Below are 23,679 nucleotides of genomic sequence, written 5' to 3'. Positions count from 1 at the left end.
TAGAGTTTCATTGAAAACCTTTAGTTTCACTCATTGCTTCATTGGGAATTTTTTTTAAGATTTTATTTATTCATGAGACACAGAAAGAGGCAGAGACCTAGGCAGAGGGAGAAGCAGGCTCCCTGCAGGGAGCCTGATGTGGATTCGATCCCGGGATTCCACATCCTGAGCCAAAGGCAGACACTCAACCACTGAGCCACCCAGGTGGCTCAATTTTTTTTTTTTTTTTTTTAATTTGACAAAGAGAAAGAACAGACAAGCAGGAGGAGTTGCAGGCAGAGGGAGAGAGAGAAGCAGGCTCTCTGCTGAGCAGGGAGCCCGATGCAGGACTCAGTCCCAGGACTCTGGGGTCATGACCTGAGCTGAAGGCAGATGTTTAACCAACTGAGCCACCCAAGCACCTTCATTGAAAAAATTTTTAAAAAGGAAACAGTTTGGGCACCTGGGTGGCTCAGTGATCTGAGCCCTAGCTCGCTCTCTTGGTTGTTGGTAGGATTCAATTCCTCCTGGGCTGTCAGACTTCCCTCACTTCCTTCACCATGAGAGCCTAGAGCATCTCATAGTGTAGAAACTTGCTTCATCACAGTAAGCAAGCTACAGAGCAAGGGGGCAGGCAGCAAGAAAGAGGTCAGTGGGGTGCCTGGCTGGCCAAGTCGGAAGAGCATGAGACTCTTAATCTCGAGGTTCTAAGGTCGAGCCCCATGATGGATATAGAGATTACTAAAATATAAATAAACTTTTATGAAAAGAAAAAAGAAGTCAGTCTTATAACCTAATCACAGGAGTGGCATCCTATCATTTTTTGCCATAATCTGTTTATTCGAAGCAAATTACTAGGTTTTGGCTAAATTAAGCAGGAAGCATGAATACCAGGAGACAGGAATCAATAGGACTCATTTCAGAAGCGGTGTGCCATAAGGAAGGATATAGTTTATTATTTTAAGAGACAGAAAATAGGAAGGAACTAATCTTTTGGGGATACCAGATCAGCTGGGCACTGGAGCTATGAAACTACCTTGGAAAATACTAAATACTATATAAAATGTTTCTTAAGTTCCAAATAGCTGGACAAATGGTTATTGCTGGGTTTTGTTGCCACTTATTGGATAGATATTTATTGAGTATCTCTATGTGCAAGGCTCTGTGCTGGGTGTCAGGAATACCACAGTAAATAAAATAGTAGTGCTGCTACCCAAATGGAGAGACATCTCCATGTCATACAAGTAGGTCTGAAACATCAGACTGTGATAAGTACCTCAGAAGCAAAGCATAATAGGATGATCAGATTTAGATTAGAGAATCCAGGGAAAGTGCCTCACATGAATTAGCATCTCATCAAAGACTTGAAGAGTGAGAAAGAATTAGCCAGGCAAAAAAGATAGAAAGAATATTCTTAAAAGAAGGAACATCAGGGTGCCTAGGTGGCTCAGTCAGTTAAGCATATGCCTTTGGCTCAGATCATGATCTCGGGGTCCTGGGATTGAGCCCCACTTCAGACTCCCTGCTCAGTGGGGAGTCTGCTTGTTACTCTCCCTCTGCCCCTCCCCACACTCTACTCTCTTTCTCCCAAATAAATAAATCAAATCTTTAAAAAAGAAGAAGAAATATATGTGAAGGCCTTTTTGTTCGTGCACTAGATTTTTTTTTCTTTTTTTTTTTTTTTTCGTGCACTAGATTTAATGAGTATTTCTAACACAGAGCTCAGACCAGAGGAGCAAAACTCCATGAATGATGTGGGCAGGACGAAGAGAAGGAAGGTGCAAGCCCACAGGTGAGTAGGTCAACCTGAAAGACCCACATCACCTCCCCAAATCTTATTGCCCCTCTACACCTGTCCTTCTTTTCCTACTTGTGTCTTAGTGGGGTCAGAGAGTACCATTGGTACTCCTACTTGTTTCTTGATCTCCATGTCCAGACCTAGAAGGTAAATAGAGAAAAGATGTCCTTGTCTACATGTTGCTAGTTAGGCAAGGAGGTAGCTCTATAGTGAATTAGAATCTGAAGATGAACATACACTGTGTCTCATGGACTTTGTTAAAATGAAATCTTTTTCTGTTTCAAAGAATACTGTCAAGAAAATAAAAATAAAAAGAACCCACAGAATATGTGAGAAAATATTTGCATATCATATTCATAAGGGACTTTTTTTCTAGAATACATAGAGAACACTTACAACTTAACAATAAAAAGATAACCTAATTTTTTAGTGGACAAAAGATCTGAATAGACTTTTCTCCAGAGAAGATATACAAATGGCCAACAAGCACATGAAAAGATGCTTAATATCATTAGCCATCAGAGAAAAGCAAATCAAAACCACAGTGATCAACCCACTAGGTTAACAGTAATCAAAAGACAGTAGCAGGGACTCCTGGCCTTGCTCAGTCAGTAAAGCATGCAACCCTTGATCACAGGGTCCTGAGTTGGAGTCCCACATAGGGTATAGAACTTACTTTAAAAGTAAATTTTTTAAAAGACAATAACAAATGTTGGCAAAGGTGTGGAGAAATTGGAACTGTCATACACTGCTAGTGAAAATGTAAAATGGTGCACCCACTCTGATAAAATCTGGCAGTTCTTCAAAAAGCTAAATATAGAATTATCATATGACCCAACAATTCCACTTCTAGGAATAGACCCCAAAGAATGGACAAAGGGGCAACTGGGTGTCTCAGTCAGTTAAAGAGTCTGCCTTTGGCTCAGCTCATGATCTCAGGGGATCAAGCCCTGCATCTGGCTCCCTGCTCAAGTGAGCAGGGAGCCTGCTTCTCTCTCTCTCTCTCTCAAATAAATAAAATCTTTTTTAAAAAAAATAATTGAGGGGATCCCTGGGTGGCTCAGCGGTTTGGCGCCCACCTTTGGCCCAGAGCCTGATCCTGGATTCCCGGGATTGAGTCCCACGTCGGGCTCCCTGCATGGAGCCTGCTTCTCCCTCTGCCTATGTCTCTGCCTCTCTCTCTGTGTCTCTCAAGAATAAATAAAATCTTAAAAAAAAAAAAAAATTGATAACAGGTGTTCACACAAAAACATATAGACAAAGGCTCATAGCAACATTATTTATGATCGTCAAAAAGTAGAAACAGCCCAAATGTCCATCAACTGATGATCAGATAAACAGGATGTGGTATATTGATACCATAGAATATTGTTCAACCATGAAAGAAGAATAAAGTACTGATGCAAGCTACAATATGGATGAATCTTAAAACATGCTAAGTGACAGAAGTCAGTCAAAAAAGACCACACAGTATATAATTGCATGTATATGAAATGTCCAAAATAGACAAATCCACAGAGACAGAAGGTAAATTAGTGGTTGCTAGGGCCTGGCAGGGGGGTGGGGGGTGTTTAGTGACTACTAGTGGGTTTTTTTGTTTTTTTTTTGTTTTTTTTTTTTTACTAGTGGGTTTAGGGTTTCCTTTTGGGGTGATAAAAATGTTCTAGAATAGGTAGTCGTGGTGGTTATATAGCCTTGTGAATATCCCAAAGCTGTATATTAAAGTATACTTTAATAGGATGAATTTTATTGGATGTGCATTATATCTCAATAAAAATAATTTTAAAAACCTGAAAGCAATAAGAGAACTTCTGGACTCAGATGTTCAAGGCTACATGACTTCCCTCAATTTGGGTCCATTAAGCTTCTGCTTCTACATCTAGGAGTCCACACTCTCGTGTCCTAACCTGAGGCTCCTTCAGCCCCTGTGGCCTCTTACTAATAGCTGGTCTTTCTTCTTTCTCACAGGCCTTTATCCAGCTCGAACTCGAGGCCCAACCAGAGGAGGACAGCAAAGGCAGGTCAGAGAGAACACCACCGACCCCAGGCCCAAAGCAGTGAGGTCCAGGACAGTGCACAGTGCCCTGTTTGTGCAGGTGAGCTGCTGGGGCCCAGGGGGTTATTGTGGGACTACGAGGCCTCCCTTGAGGGAAGACTAGGAGACGTGGGAATGTTGCCAGGGAACATTCGAGCGTGGACTCCTGGTCTCCTCCACGGTTACATACAAGTCTGCATTGAGCACATGCTCACATTGTGTTGGCCAAGCTGAAGAAAGGACACAGGCCCTGTCCCCAGAGGAAACATGAAACAAAACAATATGAAATACTATCAGAGAGAGCCTAGCATTTCCTTCACAACTGTTTCCTCCGGGTCCCAATTCTCTAAGTCCCCGTTCAAATGGTGCTTATCTGCCAAGTCTTGTCTGATCTTTTCAGATCATCTTTCCCAGCTGAGCCCCTGCAGCATTCTCAGATTCCCTTGCACTTAGCACGTCTCACCTCTGCTTTGTTTCACAGCCGCCTGTGGCCGTAGCTTCTCTTTACCCCTGAACTCTGCAGTGCAGAAGGACTGGCCTAGGTCTCTGCCCCCCAGCTTCAGGCACAGTGTAGGACCTACAGTAAACCCTTGATGAATGTTTGCTGTCAGGTGTAGAATATCCAGCCAGAGTAAATTTCCCGCAAAAACAATTGCATGGGGGTGGCATCCTGCCTGGAAGTGGGCCCAACTTCGCTGACCTCTTTCTCTTCCTCCTTAGGCTCCTTCAGCACCGAGGTTCTTCCCTGGCATGCTGCCACTTGTGGAGAGACCTCCCTGCCTCTCCCAGCCTCGCCCTCCTCATCACCATCTTCATCGCAGTCCGTGCTATGGGTGTCCTCCCCAGAGAGCTCACCACCCGCCTCCTGGGTCCAGTGCCCTATATGCCAGTTGTGGTTCTTAGCAGGAGAAATAGAAGAACATGCCAGCACATGTGGGGAGGTCCCACAGACATGAGCCAGGAGGTCCTATGGTTTTGGCCTCCCTACCCTCTATGACTGACACTGGAGCATGGACCTCACAACAACTGAGAAGAGCTGATAAAGCCAAGCTGCCCTCTCTTCCCTCCACTGGTTCCCTCAGGACTCTGCCTGAGGGCACATCTGGGCCCAACCTGGTCTCCACTCCCAATTGTCAAGGCTTCTGTCGCTATGGCACCCTATTCTCCCAAGACCACTCCATCCTTTTCCCCTTTGTAACTTCTGGGTTAGAACTGGTGATCTCTCTAGGGCTTTGGGACAAAATCCAGAACGCCTTCCTCTCAGTGAGTGATGCACACCCTCATGTTCGTTTTCCTGAAAGGAAAACTGAGACCCAGTGAAACAAAAAGGACTGCCTAGCAAATAAGATCTTGTGGTATACTTGGAAGTTGAGGGTGATTTTTGAGCATGAGACTAACCTTTAGCATCCCATGACCTTACCCCCCAGTATCATGTGTGGATTCCCTCCCTAGATACAATCAAGTAACAGTGTTGCTTGAAGAACTTGAAGCAAGTTCTTTATCATGGACCCAGAATTAACCCCTCAGTAACAGAAAACCCCTGTCATCCTGCTTGCAGAGCCCTTCTAGGGATCAGATGGGTTGATGACTAAGGAATGGATCTCAGCTTGGCTGCGGAACCTTGCGCAAATCCCAGTCCCCATTCCCATCTGTACAATGAGGCAGTTGGACTAGAGGGTCTCTAAGGTCCCCCTTCACCTGTGACATTCTCAATTCTATTCCCATCTTTCTGGAGCAACTACGTCCTCTCCCCTTTCCCCAAAGTTTTCACTGTGTGTTGCTCACAAGTTCCTCTGGTCTCCAGGGTACAGGGCAGAAGGGGCGCAGCTGGTCCTGGAAAAGGGACGGCTCAGGGCGGGGTTTTGAACTCAAGGGTAGGAAAGAGGAAGCTGGGCACAGTCAGGGGAGCCAAGGAGCAGGAGAGCAGGAGTTAAGTCTTTCGCTCCCTACCAGCATAAGTGGGTGCAGCCATGGACCTCCTCACGGTAAGAGGTCTGCTCTCCTACTTTTCCTCATCCTGGTCCCATTTCTGGCCATAGCTAAACAATAGATTGAGCCTCAGGGGTGGTAAGGACATCCTAGCTGCCATGCAGATGACGGATATTGCCATGTTGGTGGAGGAGAGCCCTTGGTGCTCCAAGCCTGAGCCCAGAGAAAAGAACAGTAAGGATGGGCTAGGCTTGGTACAAGAGAGGGGCAAGGCAGCACTGAGGGAGGAATGCCACCCCAAGTAGGAGAGGACAGAGCCAGGGAAGGTTGGTGGGGGAGGAGCATTAGGATCTGCTAGGAGGCCTGGACAGAGCTGAGAGGCTGCGGAAAAGCCCAGTTCAAAGACCCCTGCATGGACGTGTCTGGACCTGTCCGTTGGAGGCTCTGTGACTCTCAGAGGGATGAGCAGCTGGGAGGTGAAGTCAACAAGATAGGAGCTGAGTCCTGGGCAGATCCTATGTTAGACTCCCCTGCCTACCTGCTTTAACCTGCCCTTTCTCGGGGTGCCCACACTACCATGCTTGTGTGGGTTCCTATGAGGTAGAAGCTGTGCTGAGGAAGGGGCCCCCGGGCAGACCCAGGCCTGGTACTTCCTCACCTAGGAATCTACACGAAATGTTGACTAAGGAAATGTTTGTAATCTTCGGTGCTGCTGGTTTTTAAGATGGTGGAGGTGACCATAAACTAACATAGCTCTAGAAGCTGGAATAGGATTCTCCCTTAGAGCCACCCTGACACCTTGACTTTTTAGCCCAATGATACTGACTTCTGAATTCTAATATCTAGAACTGTAATAATAAATTTGTATCGTTTTAAGCTATTTTTTTAAAAGAAAAAGATGCTTTTTCCAACCAAGACCAATTTTTTAAACATCAGTATTTCAGTAAAAAAAGGGTATTTATTAACAGCATAACAAATCTATACAAGAAGCTATTATTACTATGTTATGAAAGGGTATTTCCAAAATGATTCCTAGAAAATATGGACATGAAATATATCCCCTATACAGACACAATTTTGGGGGGAACATTCGTACTATAATTAAGATGATTACATTAGATATACCATATATACTAGAGTATAGGGTGTATATTTGATGTAGAATTTAATTTCAGAGTAATACATAGATAAAGTTGGTAACATTACTTTCCTTCTTAAAAGAAATGGAATCTTTTTTTTTTTTTTTTTTTTACATTTTCATATCACACATTTTGGATGTTTTGAACTAGTAAAGATTTCAGAAATCCAAAACTAGTAACAGTAATTCCTGTTTGAGTTGAGAAGTAGCATAAAAAGTGTAGTTAAGAACACTAGCTCAGGGCAGCCCCAGTGGCGCAGCGGTTTGGCGCCGCCTGCAGCCTGGGGTGTGATCCTGGTGACTCGGGATCGAGTCCCATATCGGGCTCCCTGCATGGAGCCTGCTTCTTCCTCTGTCTGTGTCTCTGCCTCTCTGTGTCTATGAATAAATAAATAAAATCTTAAAAAAAAAAAAAAAAAAGAACACCAGCTCCTCAGCCAGGCTGCCTGGGTCCCCATCTCATCTAAGTGGCTTTGCATATCTGTACCCCAATTTCCTCTCCTGTTGAAGGGGGGGGTGATTGCCTCTTCCTCACAGAGTTACTGAAAGGAGTGAGTGAGTTACCGTACTTGAAAAGCACTCAGAAAAGTAGCATGTAGAAGTACTGCATTAAGTGTACTTTGAAAACAATACTAGTAGGTGTTCGGGCTAAAGCAAAATAGTATGGTGGTTGGGGTTGAGGTCTAAGGGTAGAATTGTGAGGGAGCCGCCAGAAGCAAAGACTGAGGGGTCCCCCTCTCCATCCTTCCTCCAGCCGCAGCCCACCTGGATGGAGATCCTGAACAAGAAGCTGAGATTCCCGCCTCCACTGCTGGCTGCCATCCAGGAGGGGCGCCTGGGCCTCGTGCAGCAGTTGCTGGAGTCGGGGGTCGAGGCATCGGGCAGCGGGCCAGGAGGGCCCCTGAGGAACGTGGAGGAGGCCGAGGATCGCTCCTGGAGGGAAGCTCTCAATCTGGCCATCCGGCTGGGCCATGAGGCCATCACTGACGTGCTGCTGGCCAATGTCAAGTTTGACTTCCGGCAGATTCACGAGGCCCTGCTGGTGGCCGTGGACACAAACCAGCCAGCAGCCGTGCGGCGCCTGCTGGCCCGGCTGGAACGAGAGAAGGGCCGCAAAGTGGACACGAGGTCTTCCTCGCTGGCTTTCTTTGACTCGTCCATCGACGGCTCGCGCTTTGGCCCCGGGGTCACGCCACTGACCCTGGCCTGCCAGAAGGACTTGTACGAGATCGCCCAGCTGCTCATGGAGCAGGGCCACACCATTGCCCGGCCGCACCCGGTCTCCTGCGCCTGCCTCGAGTGCAGCAACGCCCGCCGCTACGACCTGCTCAAGTTCTCCCTGTCCCGCATCAACACGTACCGCGGCATGGCCAGCAGGGCCCACCTCTCCCTGGCCAGCGAGGACGCCGTGCTGGCCGCCTTCCAGCTCAGCCGGGAGCTCAGGCGCCTCGCGCGCAAGGAACCGGAGTTCAAGGTGGGACTCTCAGACCTCCTCCCGCCCTGGTCCCCCAGAGCCATCCTTCCACACGGGCCCGGTAGGCTTGCGGTGGGTATTCTGAGGTGGGTGTTCAGGAAGACGAGGAGGCCTTGTTCTGTTCTCAGTAGCCCTTCATTTTAATGGGGAGTTACGGAACCCCACCCTGAAGGAAGATCTCCTTCCAAGGGCAGAGAGCCATCGCTTTAGGGGCGCCTGGCTGTGGGGGCGGCACACACCCTACCCTAGGGATGCCCGAGTCTAAGGGAGGGGGGAAGGCACAGAGAGAAAAGCAGCTAGGCTTAGAGATGACATTAGTGAAACCCGCCCTTTCTGAATTCCTCCGTGAGGTCCCACATCAACCATTGTGTGTTGAGGCCTCAAGCTTGTGATCAGAAGCAGGGAAGAGCAGAGTGAGGTGGCCAAGCCCCTCCTAGTGAAGCCGCTCAGCTTCACTACGTGCCTCAGTGGAGAAGGCTACCTGGCTTCCAAAACCCAGAAAAGAGAGCTCAGGAGGCTACAGCTGTTGTGTTCAGGGCAGACTCTTTGGAAGAAGCAGAATGAATCTCTGCTACACAGCCAAGCAGTTTAATACAAGTGAAGAGGAGGAGGGAGCATATTTGCAGTAGGGGTGCAGTCCAAGCAAAGGCTGCCACGTTGAAAAAGTAGGCACAGTGATGAGAGCAGGGGCCTGCAAGCATGGGACAGAGAATGTGTGAGGGGGAACAGGGAGGCCTGGTGGCAGGGACTCATCAGGAGCCATGAATTCCACCAGCCCAGTTCCATCCCTCACTCATCCACCGACATTTCCTCCGTGCCAGGTGGACTCAGTCCCCAGGGTATCGGAACAGAGGCCTAAGGAAGGATGTGGCTCCTGCCCAGTGAGCTGGAGAAAGAGCACGCTGCTTCACCAGAGTTGTGGAAGAATCAGAGCCCCCATTTCACAAGTAGCAGGAAAGTGGGGTCCTTCCAAAGGACTTTTCTTCTGCGCTCACAGCAGCCCACAGAAGGAGGCAGCAGGGATTGTCAGCCCTGTTCCCCAATGTGTCACCAGTGTGACACACCTGAGGGCCAGTGGAGGGCTTGGGCCCAGCCTCCTGCAGTTCTCACCTGCGTTCTCTCTGGGATTGGGGCCCTGAGTAAAACTGAGGCTAGGATGGGGAAAGTGGAGGCAAGAACTGCCTTACCCGTGTCTGCTTCTAAAACTGCCAGCTTCTTGTGCAAAGTAGGTGCTCAGAAAAATTAATGAAATGAACACAAGGAAGGCATGAGGAACAGGACGAGAAGTGGGACAGGAAATGGACTAGAAAGGGGAGGTACAAAGGACAGGCAAAGGGGGTTGTAATGACTTAGAGATGAGGTAAGTGGAGCACCAGAGAAGCAAAATTGATGCAAGTGGCATCTCACAGCAAGGAGAAGAGCTGAGGTGGCAAAGAAAGGAACATCTGACTCAGGGTGACATCCCATGTGGGGAAGTGATGGCCTGAGACAGGACAGAGGTGGCCCAGGTTCACTGTTGGGGGGTTGAGGGCCAGCTTCACGGGGCGGGGGCTGCAGTGGGGGCAGGCACACACGGACCTGTTTCCCTACAGCCCGAGTACATTGCCCTGGAGTCGCTGAGCCAGGACTATGGCTTTGAACTGCTGGGCATGTGCCGAAACCAGAGCGAGGTCACTGCAGTGCTCAATGATTGGGGTGAGGACAACGAGACTGAACCTGAGGCTGATGGCCTGGGCCAGGCCTTTGAGGAAGGCATCCCCAACCTGGCGAGGCTGCGACTGGCGGTCAACTACAACCAGAAGCGGGTCAGCTGGGCCCTACCCCAACCCTCACTTCCACCCCCATCCCTGCCCTGCTGTGGCTGGGCAGCCCCTGGTACAGCCCAAATAAGTTCTCTCCTTGTGTTCCTAGATCATGATCCCAAGCACCCTTCCATCTAGGCCCTTGGCCCTGTGGGTCTCCTCACCTTCCTCCTTACCTTTAGTCTAAGCCCCTAACCTCTCCCCAGCCCTGGCAAGTCCCATTACCCACCAGGGCCCTACCTTCAGCTCAGACATCTGGGTTTCACTCAGCTCTGCCTCTGGCCTATATAGTAAGTTTGGTCCAGTCTTATTCTGATGTTAGACTTCAGTATCTCGCCCTATACAGCAAGATTAGACTAGATCTCTGAGGGCTCAGATATCAAGTGTTTCCATTATTCCCCACCTCATTAGATGCCTGTTCCTATAAGCTAAAGACTTTTAGCCTCCCCATCCCTTATTTCTCCCTCTCACCCACCCTCAGATATCCTATCCCACCAGGAGCTTAACCAAAAACCTCCTTTCATAATGGTTTCCTGGCCCTGTCCCCCAAGATACCAAACCCTACTTTCCCTGCTCCTGTCATCCTCAAGACTGGTGCCCCACATCTCTAACAAGACAGGAACCCCTAAGGATTCTGCAACTTGGGTACCTAGTCCCATCCATCACTGCCTGACTTAGATTCAAGAATGTAGGATCTGAGGGCACCTGGCTGGCTCACTCAGTAGAGCATCTGACTCTTGGGTTGTGAGTTTGAGCCCCCCGTTGGGTAAAGAGATGACAAAAAGAGAGAGAGAGAGAGAGAGAGAGAGAGAGAGAGAGAATGTGGGATCCAGAGAGTCCAGAAAAATCTTTGAGTTCAACTTCTCCTTCATAGACTAGGAAACCAAGGCCCAAAGAGGGATGGGGTCTGGGGTCAGCCCAAGGTCACATGGCAAATGAGTTTCCTCTCTGGAGCTGGGTGGCCTGAGAAGAAAAGAAATACAGCTCAATCTTTGTGGCAGGGAAGTAAGGACTACGTACCCAGTTGGCTTCCCCTCTCTCTTCCCTGCCTGGTAACCACCCACTCTACTCACGCGCCATCTCTGCTTAGTTTGTAGCACACCCCATCTGCCAGCAAGTCCTGTCCTCCATCTGGTGTGGGAACCTGGCTGGCTGGCGTGGAAGCACCACCATCTGGAAGCTCTTCATTGCTTTCCTCATCTTCCTCACCATGCCCTTCCTCTGCCTTGGCTACTGGCTGGCACCCAAGTCCCGGGTACTAAGAATAATAAGAACTGCCATTTACCAAGCACTTTGCTAATGTGCCCATTAAGTCACCTGAAAGGGTGCTAGGAAGTAGGTATGACACTTATTTATAGAGGAGGCATATCGGGATGCCTGGGTGGCTCAGCAGTTTGGCGCCTGCCTTTGGCCTGGGGCGTGGTCCTGGAGTCCCAGGATGAAGTCCTGTGTGGGGCTCCCTGCATGGAGCCTGCTTCTCCCTCTGCCTATGTCTCTGTCTCTCGCTGTGTCTCTCATGAATAAATAAATCTTTAAAAATATATAGAGAGAGGAGACACAGAGGATGGAAGTGCTCTTTTTGTCCAGAGGTGACAGGAAATAGCTCAGTCAGGATTGATTAATTAAGATTTTATTTATTTATTCATGAGAGACACACACGGAGAGGCAGAGACAGGCAGAGGGAGAAGCAGGCTTCCTGCGGGGAGCCTAATGTGGGACTTGATCCCAGGACCCAGGGTCATGACCTGAGCCAAAGGCAGCCACTCAACCGCTGAGCCACCCAGGTGTCCCTGCAGTCAGGATTTAAACTGAGGTCTCTGCCTCCAAAGCCTGATCTTATATACAACCCTATACTCTCCTAAAGAGACCCCCACCCCAGCCTACAAATTATTTGAGTCTTTATGGGCCCAGGTATTTTTATTCCTTCATTTCCACAAGTATTTCCTTGAAAGCCTATTGTGAGCCAGGCATTAGGCCTGGCCCTGGGGATATCACAAAGAGCAAGCAATGTCAACCAGGTGAGGAACAGGGAGAGCAGTGTTCCAGGGAACGGGAGCATATCCAAAGGCCCAGAGGACAGAGAACGTGAAGGATTAGTGAAACTGGAAGAATTTCTGTGTTGCTAAAGCCTAAGTAGAAATAGCAAGTGGTGGGAAGCAGGCAGGGGCCAGATCTAGCAGAGCCTCAGAAGCAGTGATGGAAGTCATTGTAGGATTGTAAGGAAGTGAGTGACCCCATTAGTTGTGGGTTTTAGAAAGTTCTCTCTACTAGAGGTATGAGGATGGATGGGGTGAGGGAGGGCAGGGGTTCAGGAGATGGTCATTGTCTAAGATGAGGACACAGGAGGAGGTGAAAGAACAAGTTTGGGATAGAAGATGATGAATTTATTTTTTTAACTTGCTTGTGACTGAACTCAAGGACCCTGAGGGACCTCCTGGGGGAAGTCACTTTACTTCTGTGGTCCTCAGTTCTTAGCTGAAAAAACTGAGAATACTCATATGGTTGTGAAGGAAATAGACATGAAATATAGGACTTCTCAATAAATGTCCAAACAAGGGCATGAGTGAAAGGAAGAGTCTGGAAGTTCCTCCCAGGAAGGGGAGAGCTGTGACAGGCCCCAGAGAGCCATGCTTTCCTTCCTTCCCCCCAAGCTGGGCCGTCTGCTAAAGATCCCAGTGCTGAAGTTCCTGCTGCACTCGGCCTCGTATCTGTGGTTCCTTATCTTCCTGCTGGGTGAATCCCTGGCCATGGAGTCACAACTGAGTACCTTCCACGGCCGCAGCCAGACCGTCTGGGAGACCTCCCTACACATGGTTTGGGTCACAGGTACATGTGTGGGGCCTTTTATTTGTAGCAGTAGCAGTCCCCCTTTATGGGCTCCCTACTGCTCTTCAAAATAAGTACTCCAACGGGGCGGGGGAGGGGGGGGCAGCTCTCCCTGTGGATGCACCCTGAACCTGTAACCTAACCCTTCTGGGCTCCAATACACCAAGAGATGTTCTTCATTTGCTCCCAGTTAGGGAGTCTAGCCCTGTGATAAGACTCCCTGAGCAAGGGCCCCATATTTCCCCCACTCTGGATGTTCCTATCCTCTCACAAATAAGACACTGGTCCATAGTGGCAGGTGGGAAATTAGCTTGGTGTCATGATAGCCTGCCAATATACCACCAGGCAATCTATTCCCAAAAGTCAGGGAACAAGAAGTCTCACAGATCAAATCGAGATGCCTAAATCATATAGTTTATTAAATCCACAAATGGTATACTTATGATGGTGGTGTCAGGGGAACCAGAGTTGAGGTTCGAGCAGAGGGAACAATAGCCAGAAGTTGCCTGGCCCCAACACTTCATCTATGGGAGAGATGTAGGGGCAAGTATGTCTGGCCACAGCTGAAGCTTGCTAATCATCCTGAGGATCAGCTATGAATTGCCTTTGCAATCCTTGTGCAAAGGACACATAGGGCCAGAATGGGTATTACTAATGGGTAGCAGACTTAAAAGCTGATGAATCCTGAGAGCTTCATCTGCCATATGTATATTCGGTACATAACAAATATTTAGTCTACCCATCCCTTTCTATATATGTTCACACACATATGCTCTACTCAATTTATTTGTTCAACATGTCACCCAAATAACTAACTTATCCGTGCTCAGTGTATAAGTTTCATCCATTCCATCGGTTTTCTTCTATAGCAGAATTAAGTATTCCTTAACAATTCAGCAAAAGCCAATACAAGAATCCCCAGAGCACTACCTAGCCTCTGGCTGGCCAGCTCAATGGGCTGGGCTGTCGGCCCCATCCTCAGCTGTCCTCCCCTCATTTAGCTCTAGCTTAGTTAGCAAACCCCCAAGCTACCAGTAGACCAAGTCCACTCCTCCACCCTGTACCAAGCCAGTCAATGATACCCAAAAGGAAATTTGGCCAAAAAACTCTGGGGAAGAAAACAAGAACAGTCCAACAGGAAAAAATTTTCATCCAATGATTTACTAAACACTGTGGACCTATGCTAAGTGCAGATGAAACCAATTCTGTTCCAGCCCATGGAGAAAGAAACAGCTTAAGCAACAAAACTCTGCATTTCTTCATGTACTGTGCTCACTGCTACCCTACTGTGAGTGGAGCCCCAATAATGCACGGATAAGTTAAATATGGTTTCATCCACCTGTGTAACATAAAGGACTGAGCATTCCCACCAGGCTCACGAGATAGTCTCTGGCTGGGAGAACTGATGTAGTTCCTGACCTCGCCTTGCTCCCGCTTGTCCCCTGGCCTGTGTTCATCCTCTTTTCCCAGCACTGATGCCTGCCCACGCTGCTTAGCCACCTGGCTGGCTCAAATCTCAGACTAAAGGTTCCTTTTTTGAGAAACTTTGCCGGGCCCCCAAATCAGGGTGAGGATCTGTTCGTAAACATTCCCAAAGCATCCTCTCTATTCCTTGCTCCTCGATCTTAGCATTTATCACACTGGCTTGTAACTACTTGGCTACTTGCCTGTCTTCCTCGCTAGAATCTGGGAGTCCAGGGACTGTATTTGTCTTATTCACCACAGGGCCCCCCTGACACATGGTAGTAGCTTAATAAATGTTGGCCTAATCGTGACTCCTAGGCTTTGTTCTGGGCACTGTGGACAAGGAGATGAATCAGACACAGTCCCTCCCCTTAAGGAGTTCAAAGTTTAGGGGAGGTGAGGGGAGACAGACCCAGGAAGAGATATCCTATGGTGCCCCGTGGTTGATGGCATCACAGAAATCTGAAGGAAGCTGTGAGAGCAGAGTTCAGGGAGCAACTCACTCTCTCTGCTTAGGGAAGGCTTCACAGAGGAGGTAGTTTTTGACCTGGGCCATCATGGTGAGCCTGGCTTCAAGCAGGTGTGGAAGGGCCTTCTAGGCAGACAGAGAAAGCACACGCTTGTGTATCCAGGGAATGGAGAAGGGTACAATGCAGCAGGATTGCCTGGCTAATGCGGTCTAGCTTCTATGACCCCCCCAATCCCCAGGTCTGGAACTTTTCTCCACTGAGACACAGGCACTCAGAGCAGATGGATAATTTGGAGCCCCTTCAAATCAATATTCTCGAAATATTTGTCCAGTATTTATTTGGTGGAAGGCAGGGAGACAACAGATTTAAATCATTGCCTCCTAGTACCAGCCTCTCCCAGGTGTTAGTTTACGCATATCAACTGCCTGGGATCATCAGTGCAGGCCACACCACAAATGAGTCTGCATCAGCTAGGAGGCATTCATTCACTCATTCATTCACTCATTCATTCATTCATTTAGAGAGAGAGCGCACCAGTGAGGTGGGGAGGGGCAGAGGGAGAGGGAGAGAGAGAATTTAAGCAGTCACCATACCCAGCACAGACCCTGAGATCATGACCTGAGCTAAAATTAAAAGTCCAAGGCTCAACTGACTGAGCCACTCAGGCACCCTGGGAGTCTTTTTTATTTTCACAGAAGATCATTTTGTACTTACGTAGATTGCATGTTTACATTTTACCAACTTTGTCCTTATGGTATCTTAGCTCTCCCCCTACCCTGCCAGGGATAGGTGCCCCCCACCATAACCTAGCTCTCCCCCTACCACCTCCTCCAGGTTTCCTGTGGTTTGAGTGCAAGGAAGTGTGGATCGAGGGCCTGCGCAGTTACCTCCTGGACTGGTGGAACTTTCTGGACATGGTCATCCTGTCCCTGTACCTGGCAGCCTTTGCGCTGCGCCTCCTTCTGGCTGGGCTTGCCCACGTGCACTGCCGGGATGCCCCTGATGGAGCCACCTGCCACTATTTCACCACAGCTGGTGAGTGCCCCCCAACTCGGTTTGGATCTCCCAGTCCCTTCTCTCCCTGGCCTCTCAGCCTCGGCCTCCATTCCACCCTGCACAGAACGAAGTGAGTGGCACACTGAGGACCCCCAGTTCTTGGCGGAGGTGCTGTTTGCTGTCACCAGCATGCTCAGCTTCACCCGCCTGGCCTACATCCTGCCGGCCCACGAGTCACTGGGCACTCTGCAGATTTCCATCGGCAAGATGATTGACGACATGATTCGGTGTGTAGTGTCCCTGCTTAGAGCATCCTCCCCTGTGATAGACTCTGCTTGATCTCCTTGTAAAATTCCTTAGCCCTATGCCCCCAGCCCCCAGCCCCCAGCCCCTGCTGGCTAATCCATTCTCATCCAAGGCTTTAACTCTGCTGATGATAAATCTTGTCCAGTAGGACTCTCTGACATACTCACTCATCCTTGAACCACATCTCAGTATTTCAGTCCCTCCCTGGGAGACAGTCCCATCCCCAGATTTGATTGCTTCATCTCAGTACCCTTCATTCTCAGGGAAGAGCTCCTGCTTCGGCACCATTTTATTTTATGATTTTTAAAGATTTATTCATTTATAGAGACAGAGTGTGCGCATGTGAGTAGAGGTGGGTGTGGAGTGGGTTGGGAAGGTAGGCAGAGGAAGAGAGGCAGAGAGAGAGGGAAAGAATCCTTGAGCAGACTCCCTGCTGAGCACAGAGCCCAACTAGGGGCTCAATCCCAGGACCCTGAGATCATGAGCCCCCAAGCACACCCCTACCCTGGCACCATTTTAAATGGCTTCTCCTTTCCCATCCCTACTTTCTCTATTCTTAATAGTCACCAAATTGAACACTTGTCAAGAGATACTGAGTCTGAAGGGTGTCATCTGATCCCTCTTCCCAGAGCATGACTTCTCCCAAGGTGGAGACCTTCTCTGACTCTTCCCCATCCCACCCCCTGCCAGGTTCATGTTCATCCTCATAATCATCTTGACTGCCTTCCTCTGTGGTCTCAACAACATCTATGTGCCCTACCAGGAGACGGAGAGGCTGGGCAAGTATGCTGGGGCAGAGGCAGCATGGGCAGGTGGAAGTCTGAAGCTTAGGGATCACCTTTGCTTTCCCCTACTTCTTCATCTATTCACTCATAATTAATCTCTTGTTTGGGCAAAAATTAATTCACTCTCTCGATTCACATTCATTCATTTGTTAACTCATTCATTTACTCACTTTCTTCTCAAACTTATTATTTTAATAATGTCAGTCCTATGAAATAATTCAAAGCACATTGGACACCTATATACCCTTCACCTAGCCCTATCAATTGAAAATGTTTTGCCACATTTTGCTCAATTTTTTGCTCTCCTTATTCTTTTTTTCTTCCTTGAAACATTTAAAAGTAGGGTGCAAACATCATGACATTTCATCCCTAAATATTTCATGAGATTTACAGCATAACCACAACACCATTATCACACTCAAAAGCTTTCTTGCTTTCTTTCTTTCTTTTCTTTTCTTTTCTTTTTTTTTTTTTTAAATAGGTGCTACACCCCATGTGGGGCTTGAACTCACAATCCATGTGCTACCAACTGAGCCAGCCAGATGCCTCCACACTTAAAAAATTTAATATCATGATCTTGGGGTCATGAGTTCAAACCCCACATTGGGCATAGAGCTTACTTCTGAAAAAAAATATTAAATAAGTAAATAATTTGAAATGAATCCCAAATTATTATTTACTTCACAGTTCTTATTCAAATTTCCCAGTTGCCCCCGCCAAAAAGTCTTTCTAGCTTTTTAAAAATCTGAGATCCAGTTTGGGTCATGTGTTACATTCTCTTGTCATATTAGTCTCCTTTAATCTGCAATACACCCTCTACCTTTTCTTTTAGCACCTTTGGTGCTACTATATGCTCAATAAATGTTGGCTTACTGAAAGAATGAGTGAGAGCTGAGGAATGACAAGAGTCAGTACGGACTGGGCCTGGGTGGTCCAAGGGCTTCACGGAAGCAGAAAACCCTTGGCTGGGTCCTGGAGGGTGAGGAGGAGTGTTGGGGGGCAGCACTTAGGCTCTCCTCCCACCCCTCACATCCTATCCTTTGCTCGGCTCTGCGTGCCAGTTTCAACGAGACATTCCAGTTTCTGTTCTGGACTATGTTTGGCATGGAGGAGCACAGCGTTGTAGACATGCCTCAGTTTCTGGTGCCTGAATTCGTGGGCCGGGTCCTCTATGGCATCTTTACCATTGTCATGGTCATTGTGCTGCTCAACATGCTCATCGCCATGATTACCAACTCCTTCCAGAAGATTGAGGTGAGCTGAGGCCAGCTCAAGGCCAGGGAGAAGAAGGGACACAGGGATGAGTCTTAGTAATGCTATCAGTTTCTCCAGACCCAAGTCTGGTGCTCTTTCCACTTCCTGGTTGTGAGGAAGTGTGCGCTGTGGAAAAGTAGGTGGGAACATGAGAAGGCAGAGGGAAGATGGGTGGGGTAGGGGTTGTGGCTGGAGAACAGCCTGGGCAGGAACTGGATGGCAGAGGATGAAAGCTAGTGGGGAGGAAGAGAGGAAAAGGTGCTCCAGGCAGGGGCAGTGTGGGTGGTAGACGGAAAAGGGGAGAAGAAGGTGGTGGGCACACTGCAGAAGGAGAGATGTGGAGCCTGGGGAGCTTGAGGCAGACAGGGCTGGCAGGAGGGCTGGCTACCAAAGTGGCCCTTGCTCAGCCCCTGCCTCCGCCCCAGGACGACGCCGATGTGGAGTGGAAGTTTGCTCGCTCCAAGCTCTACCTGTCCTACTTCCGGGAGGGCCTGACGCTGCCTGTGCCCTTCAACATCCTGCCCTCCCCCAAAGCCCTCTTCTACCTCCTCAGGTGATGACTCAGAGCGCTCACCCCCCACCTCCCACGCACCCCGCACTCCACTGGGCTTGTTCCCACCCCCCCCCCCCACCACTCTACCTCCACCCCCCACCCCCGCCACTTCCTAGGCCCTGGCCCCTGACTAACCCTTGCTGGCCCCTCCCAATCTCTCAGGAAAATTTTCCGCCTCATCTGCTGTTGCTGCTCCTGCTGCAAAAGCAAGAAGCTGGACTATCCGCCAATCCCCACCTTTGTGAGTAATTCATTTCCTAGTCCTGGGTCTTGTCACACCAGGACTTCAACTGTCTTGTCTATACCACCTGTTTGCACACCCCTAGTCTGTCTTTCCAGTATGTTCCCCAGAAAGCCATTTCCCAAGTCCTCCTCTCGCTTCTGGCTGCCTTTCCCTGTTCCTGGCTCTTGCCATTTCCTAGATTTCCAATCATGGGTCACCCAGCTTAAACAGAAATCCATACTGCGCTGCTCCTAAGCCACAGGCACCTATTTGGCTCAGACCTGTCCTGCAGCCTTAAGCAGCTGCTTGAGCGCCTGCTGAGCCAGAGAAGGATCTGGAAACCCCTACTCTCCCCTACCAATCCTTGTCAGTATTGCATTATTACTATTTTTACACAATCTTTTTGCCATCAAAAAGAAAAAAGCTCCAGATTTCAGACAAACCTCTTTGCCTTAAACTGAGCCAAGACACAGTTGAATGTTTTTGGTTCTTTTTTAAATGTTAGACACCTGATGGCTCAGTGGTTGAGCATCTGCCTTCAGCTCAGGGCATCATCCTGTGGTCCTAAGATCGAGTCCCTCTGCCTGTGTCTCTGCCTCTCTCTGTGTCTCTCATGAATAAATAAATACAATCTTTATAAATAAATTAATTAATTTAAAAAATGTTAAGAAACCAAGGGAAGAATGCCATCACAAACTGGGAAGTTAAACAGCTGATAGAGACAAGAGGAGAGAGGAGGCTGAGCTTCCTTACCTCTTGGTATCTGCTCCCTGACCCAGGCTAGGCATGGGAGCCCCATCCTATTTTAGGCCAGTGTTATGGCCAAGTCTGTAGGAGGTTCTCTCTGTTCCCTTTAAAACTTGTTAACTGGGGGCACCTGGGTAGTTCAGACTGTTAAGTGTCTGCCTTTGGCTCAGGTCATGTTCACAGAGTCCTAGGATTGGGCCCCGAGTCAGGCTTCCTGTTCAGCGGGGAATAGGCTTCCCCTTCTCCCTCTGGCCTTCCCCCTCTGCTTGCGCTCTCTCTCTTGCTCATGCCCTCTCTCTCTCTCAAATAAATAGATAAAATATTTTGAAAAACAAAACAAAACAAAACAAAATACAACACTTGCTATCTGAGGATCTCTCCAAGCCAGAGACTCCAGGCCCGTCTGAGGGGGCCCCAGGTCAACTCTGGAGCTCTGAGGTCCCTGGATCCCCAGGTAAGGAAGGCCTTCCCTGATTGGTCGATAGTTTGTTCAACAAACCCTTACCAAGCACACCCATACTGGCAATAAAGATCTGCATAACAGTGGTCTCTGAAGGTGCTGCCTATCTAGAGTAGCAGAAGGAAATGGACAGTAATTGCACCACAGGACAAGCCCATGATGGAGAGAAGCACAGGGAGCACAGGGGACAAGCCCCAGATCCAGACTCAGGAGTCAGGGAGCTTCCCAGAGCCCTTGAGAACAGAACAGAACGCTGCAGGGTATACAGGAGGCTGATGGGCAGATACAGTGGAGATGGGAGTTCTAGGCACAAAAACCTGCATGTACCCAGCATGGGGCAAACAGGAAGCTTACAATCAACGAAACGCCCAGAGTTCCCAGTTCCTACCACTCCCTGGCTCCGGGCGATCCTATGTGGATGCCTCCTTCACCGTCATGGACCTCTGACTCCAAATTCTGGAACTATCACCCTTTTCCCTTGGTCACTTCCTATTCCTGTCCAGGCTGCCTGGTGCCTCTTCACAGACCATCTGTCAGGGAGGCTGCACTCTAGGATGAGACTCCACTTCTCCACCTGAGGCTGTACCCAATTCTCTGGGCCTGTGCCCAGTCCTAGAGGGGTAGAGCTACTGTGTCCTGCTGAATCCCCCGACACTAGCCAGCTAGGATGTCCCCCACTGGAGTCCCACCCTCCTCCCAGCTGCCCCCACCTCACTAGCCTGTTCTTTGGTGACCCAGTCGGATGTCCCTGCCCACCTACCCTGCATCCTCAGGAAATGACCTCCCTATGTTCTTATTCCTTATTTTATACAAGGAAAATGCTTTATAGACTCTGTAATTGTAAGAGGCCTATAATTCTCTCTCATATTTCTGCCTGCCCCAGCTTGGTCAATCCCATCTTTCCCCTGAAAATATTTAATAAAATACCTTGCTTTTTTTTATGAGTAAATATGCTAACTATAAAATATTTAGAGAGAAGAGGGCAGCCCAGGTGGCTTGGTTTAGCGCCGCCTTCAGCCCAGGGCCTGATCCTGGAGACCCCGGATCAAGTCCCACATCAGGCTCCCTGCATGGGGCCTGCTTCTCTCTCTGCCTGTGTCTCTGCCTCTCTCTCTCTCTCTCTCTCTCTCTCTCTCTTTCTCTCTCTCTGTCTCTCATGAATAAATAAATAAAATCTTTAAAAAATATATTTAAAGAGAAGACAAAACTATATACAAATAATTATTTCCTAGGCATTTAGAGAGCCCCTACTCTATGCCAGGGAAGTACTAACCTGGGAAGTAGGCATTGCTACTACTTCTGTATTAAATTTGGATACCCTCAGGCCTGAAGGAATTAACTTACCTGAGGCGCACAGCTGTTAAGTGACTGAGCTAGAATTTGAGCCTCTATCTTCCCAGTCTTTTGCTTTGCCTACTACACCTCTGTTCTTTCCCACGGTCTGCCCTATCTACATGGGCCCTGCTTGCCCCCTTGGTACTGTCCTGGGGTCTACAGCCGGACTCCAAATCAATCATTCCAATTTGCCTGATGATTTCCAAATAGACACCTCTCCACATCCTCTAGTTTCCCCCTCTGCAGCCTTTGAAGGGCAAGGTTAACCTGGACCAACTCAAGAAAACCAAGGTGGGGTTGGTGGCAGGAGAGAGAACTCGATGGTGCCAGACTCAACATTTTTGTCTCTGCCCCCACCTTTCTGCTCTGCACGCCCCCCCACACCACACCCCCAGTTCTTTTATACTCAGCCTTTGCTCAGCTTCTGCCTCCTTCTGCCTTCCAGGACTGCACCAGTTTCTAGCTATGTGGCCTTCAGGGAGAGACTTAACCTCCATCCTTTATCATCTGGGGAGAGGGTGTAGTGATTACAAAATGACTGAAGGGATAGAGTCCCTCTCACCCTCTGGTCTTCCCATCTCAGGCCAATCCCGGGGCAGGGGCAGAGCCTGGGGAGGGAGAGCACAGATCCTACCGCCTCCAAGTCATCAAGGCCCTGGTACAGCGCTACATAGAGACTGCCCAGCGGGAGTTTGAGGAGACCCGACGGAAAGGTTAGTGGCTCACCCCCAAGCCTTCCCCGTGCATTGCGGGAATAAATACCCAGGCTCACACCCTGCAGTGTGGCCCTCCTACTCAATGACTCTCTGAGCCATTCTGACATTTATTCCACTCATTTCATTCACTCCTTCCTTCGTGTGTTCGTTAACTCATCCATTGGCTCACTCTCTTAACTCATTACTCATTCATTTGCTCATTCACTAATTCACTCATTCAATCTACATTCATTGCCACATCCCCTTTGTTCCAGCCTCATTTTGGAGGGAGGGGGCACTGGGTAGAGCAGAGACTCGAGGGAAGTTTTCCGTCTGGTGAGAAAGAGAAACCATCTTTGTAAGCAGATAGTACTTAGGAGAGACCCAGATTGCAAAGGGAGCCCCAGGGAGATGGAGAGCCTATTGTTTTGAGAGGCTCATGGGAAGGTAGAAAGAGAGAGGACCAGAAGTTGGAGAAAGCAGAGGTGTAATTCAAACTGGGCCCTGAGCATGGGTAGATGGGAATAGGGCTGACAAGTACAGAGACACAAATCTCTACCCATTAAAAATGTTCCCATCCCTGTGATTCCTGATCCCTTCTCTGGCCCACAAGACTTTCCTTCTTGATATCTCCTAAACTCACGACTACCCCAGTCCCACTCAGATTCGTCTGCTCCAGACTCTGCCTATCCTGACCCCCAGCCCATGAGCCAGTCTCTCACTCCCTCTGGCCTGCAGGCAGGATGTCCCCTGGGATTCTGTTAAGGGAAGTGGTTCAGGGCTGGCTCATCTTCTGAGGGACCGCCCCATCAGCATTTTGTCCCCCACCCCAGACCTTGGCAACAGACTCACGGAGCTGACGAAGACAGTGTCTCGCCTGCAAAGTGATGTGGCTGGTGTGCGGAGGACCCTGGCAGAGGGAGGGACGTCCTGGCCACCTGAAGGTGCCAGCATCCTCAGTCGCTACATCACCCGAGTGCGTAACAGCTTCCAGAACCTGGGCCCTCCCATCCCCGAAACCCCAGAGCTGACAGTGCCAGGGATCGAAACCCCAGAGCTGACAGTGCCAGGGATCGTGGAGACTCCAGCTTCTGGAGAGTCTGGCCCTTCCTCCCCAGCTCATGTGTTAGTGCACAGGGAGCAGGAATCAGAGGCGGCTGGGGACCTGCCCCAGAAGGAAGATTTGGGAATCGAGGGGTCCTGATGTAGTGGGAGGGTCCCTTCTGTCGCTTGGTAGAGCAGCCTAGGTGGGTGAGGATAGGTGTCACTCAGTAGAAGCCTATGCTGCTTTACTTGCCTCAATAAAGTTTCTGTTCTGGATGTCAGATGCCTCCAGAATGTGTGAGAATCTCTGTCTCTCCATGTTTTGAGGTTCCCCTTCCCTCACCCCTGAAATGAACTCTTGTGGGA

The 23,679-nt window shown here is 49.1% G+C and overlaps 1 protein-coding gene across 21 annotated transcripts in view; it reads left to right on the top strand.

The window, feature by feature from the left end:
• The window catches only part of XNDC1N (XRCC1 N-terminal domain containing 1, N-terminal like), a 38,422-nt gene extending 14,818 nt beyond the window's left edge, over positions 1-23,604 (top strand). For 9 of the 21 annotated variants that reach the window (XR_011995127.1, XR_011995128.1, XR_011995125.1 and 6 more), the window contains 3 exons: positions 1,699-1,771; positions 3,746-3,873; positions 4,533-6,621. Coding sequence is in view for 17 of the 21 variants with exons in the window: in XM_072725854.1 (XP_072581955.1) it covers positions 1,699-1,771; positions 3,746-3,873; positions 4,533-4,768 (437 nt within the window). In the remaining 4 variants the exon portion in view is untranslated. Of the gene's footprint in view, positions 1-1,674; positions 1,772-3,745; positions 3,874-4,532; positions 6,622-7,633; positions 8,354-9,945; positions 10,159-11,245; positions 11,411-12,806; positions 12,982-15,749; positions 15,951-16,035; positions 16,199-16,907; positions 17,001-18,063; positions 18,257-18,681; positions 18,810-18,971; positions 19,051-22,157; positions 22,288-23,102 lie in introns of those variants that run through there. The other 12 variants (XM_072725850.1, XM_072725851.1, XM_072725852.1 and 9 more) reach the window with 3 other exon arrangements.
• The last annotated feature ends 75 nt before the right edge of the window (positions 23,605-23,679 follow it).

Source organism: Vulpes vulpes, chromosome 11 (genome assembly GCF_048418805.1).
Source record: "Vulpes vulpes isolate BD-2025 chromosome 11, VulVul3, whole genome shotgun sequence".
Taxonomy (NCBI): domain Eukaryota; kingdom Metazoa; phylum Chordata; class Mammalia; order Carnivora; family Canidae; genus Vulpes; species Vulpes vulpes.
This window is presented reverse-complemented; position numbering and strand designations above follow the sequence as displayed.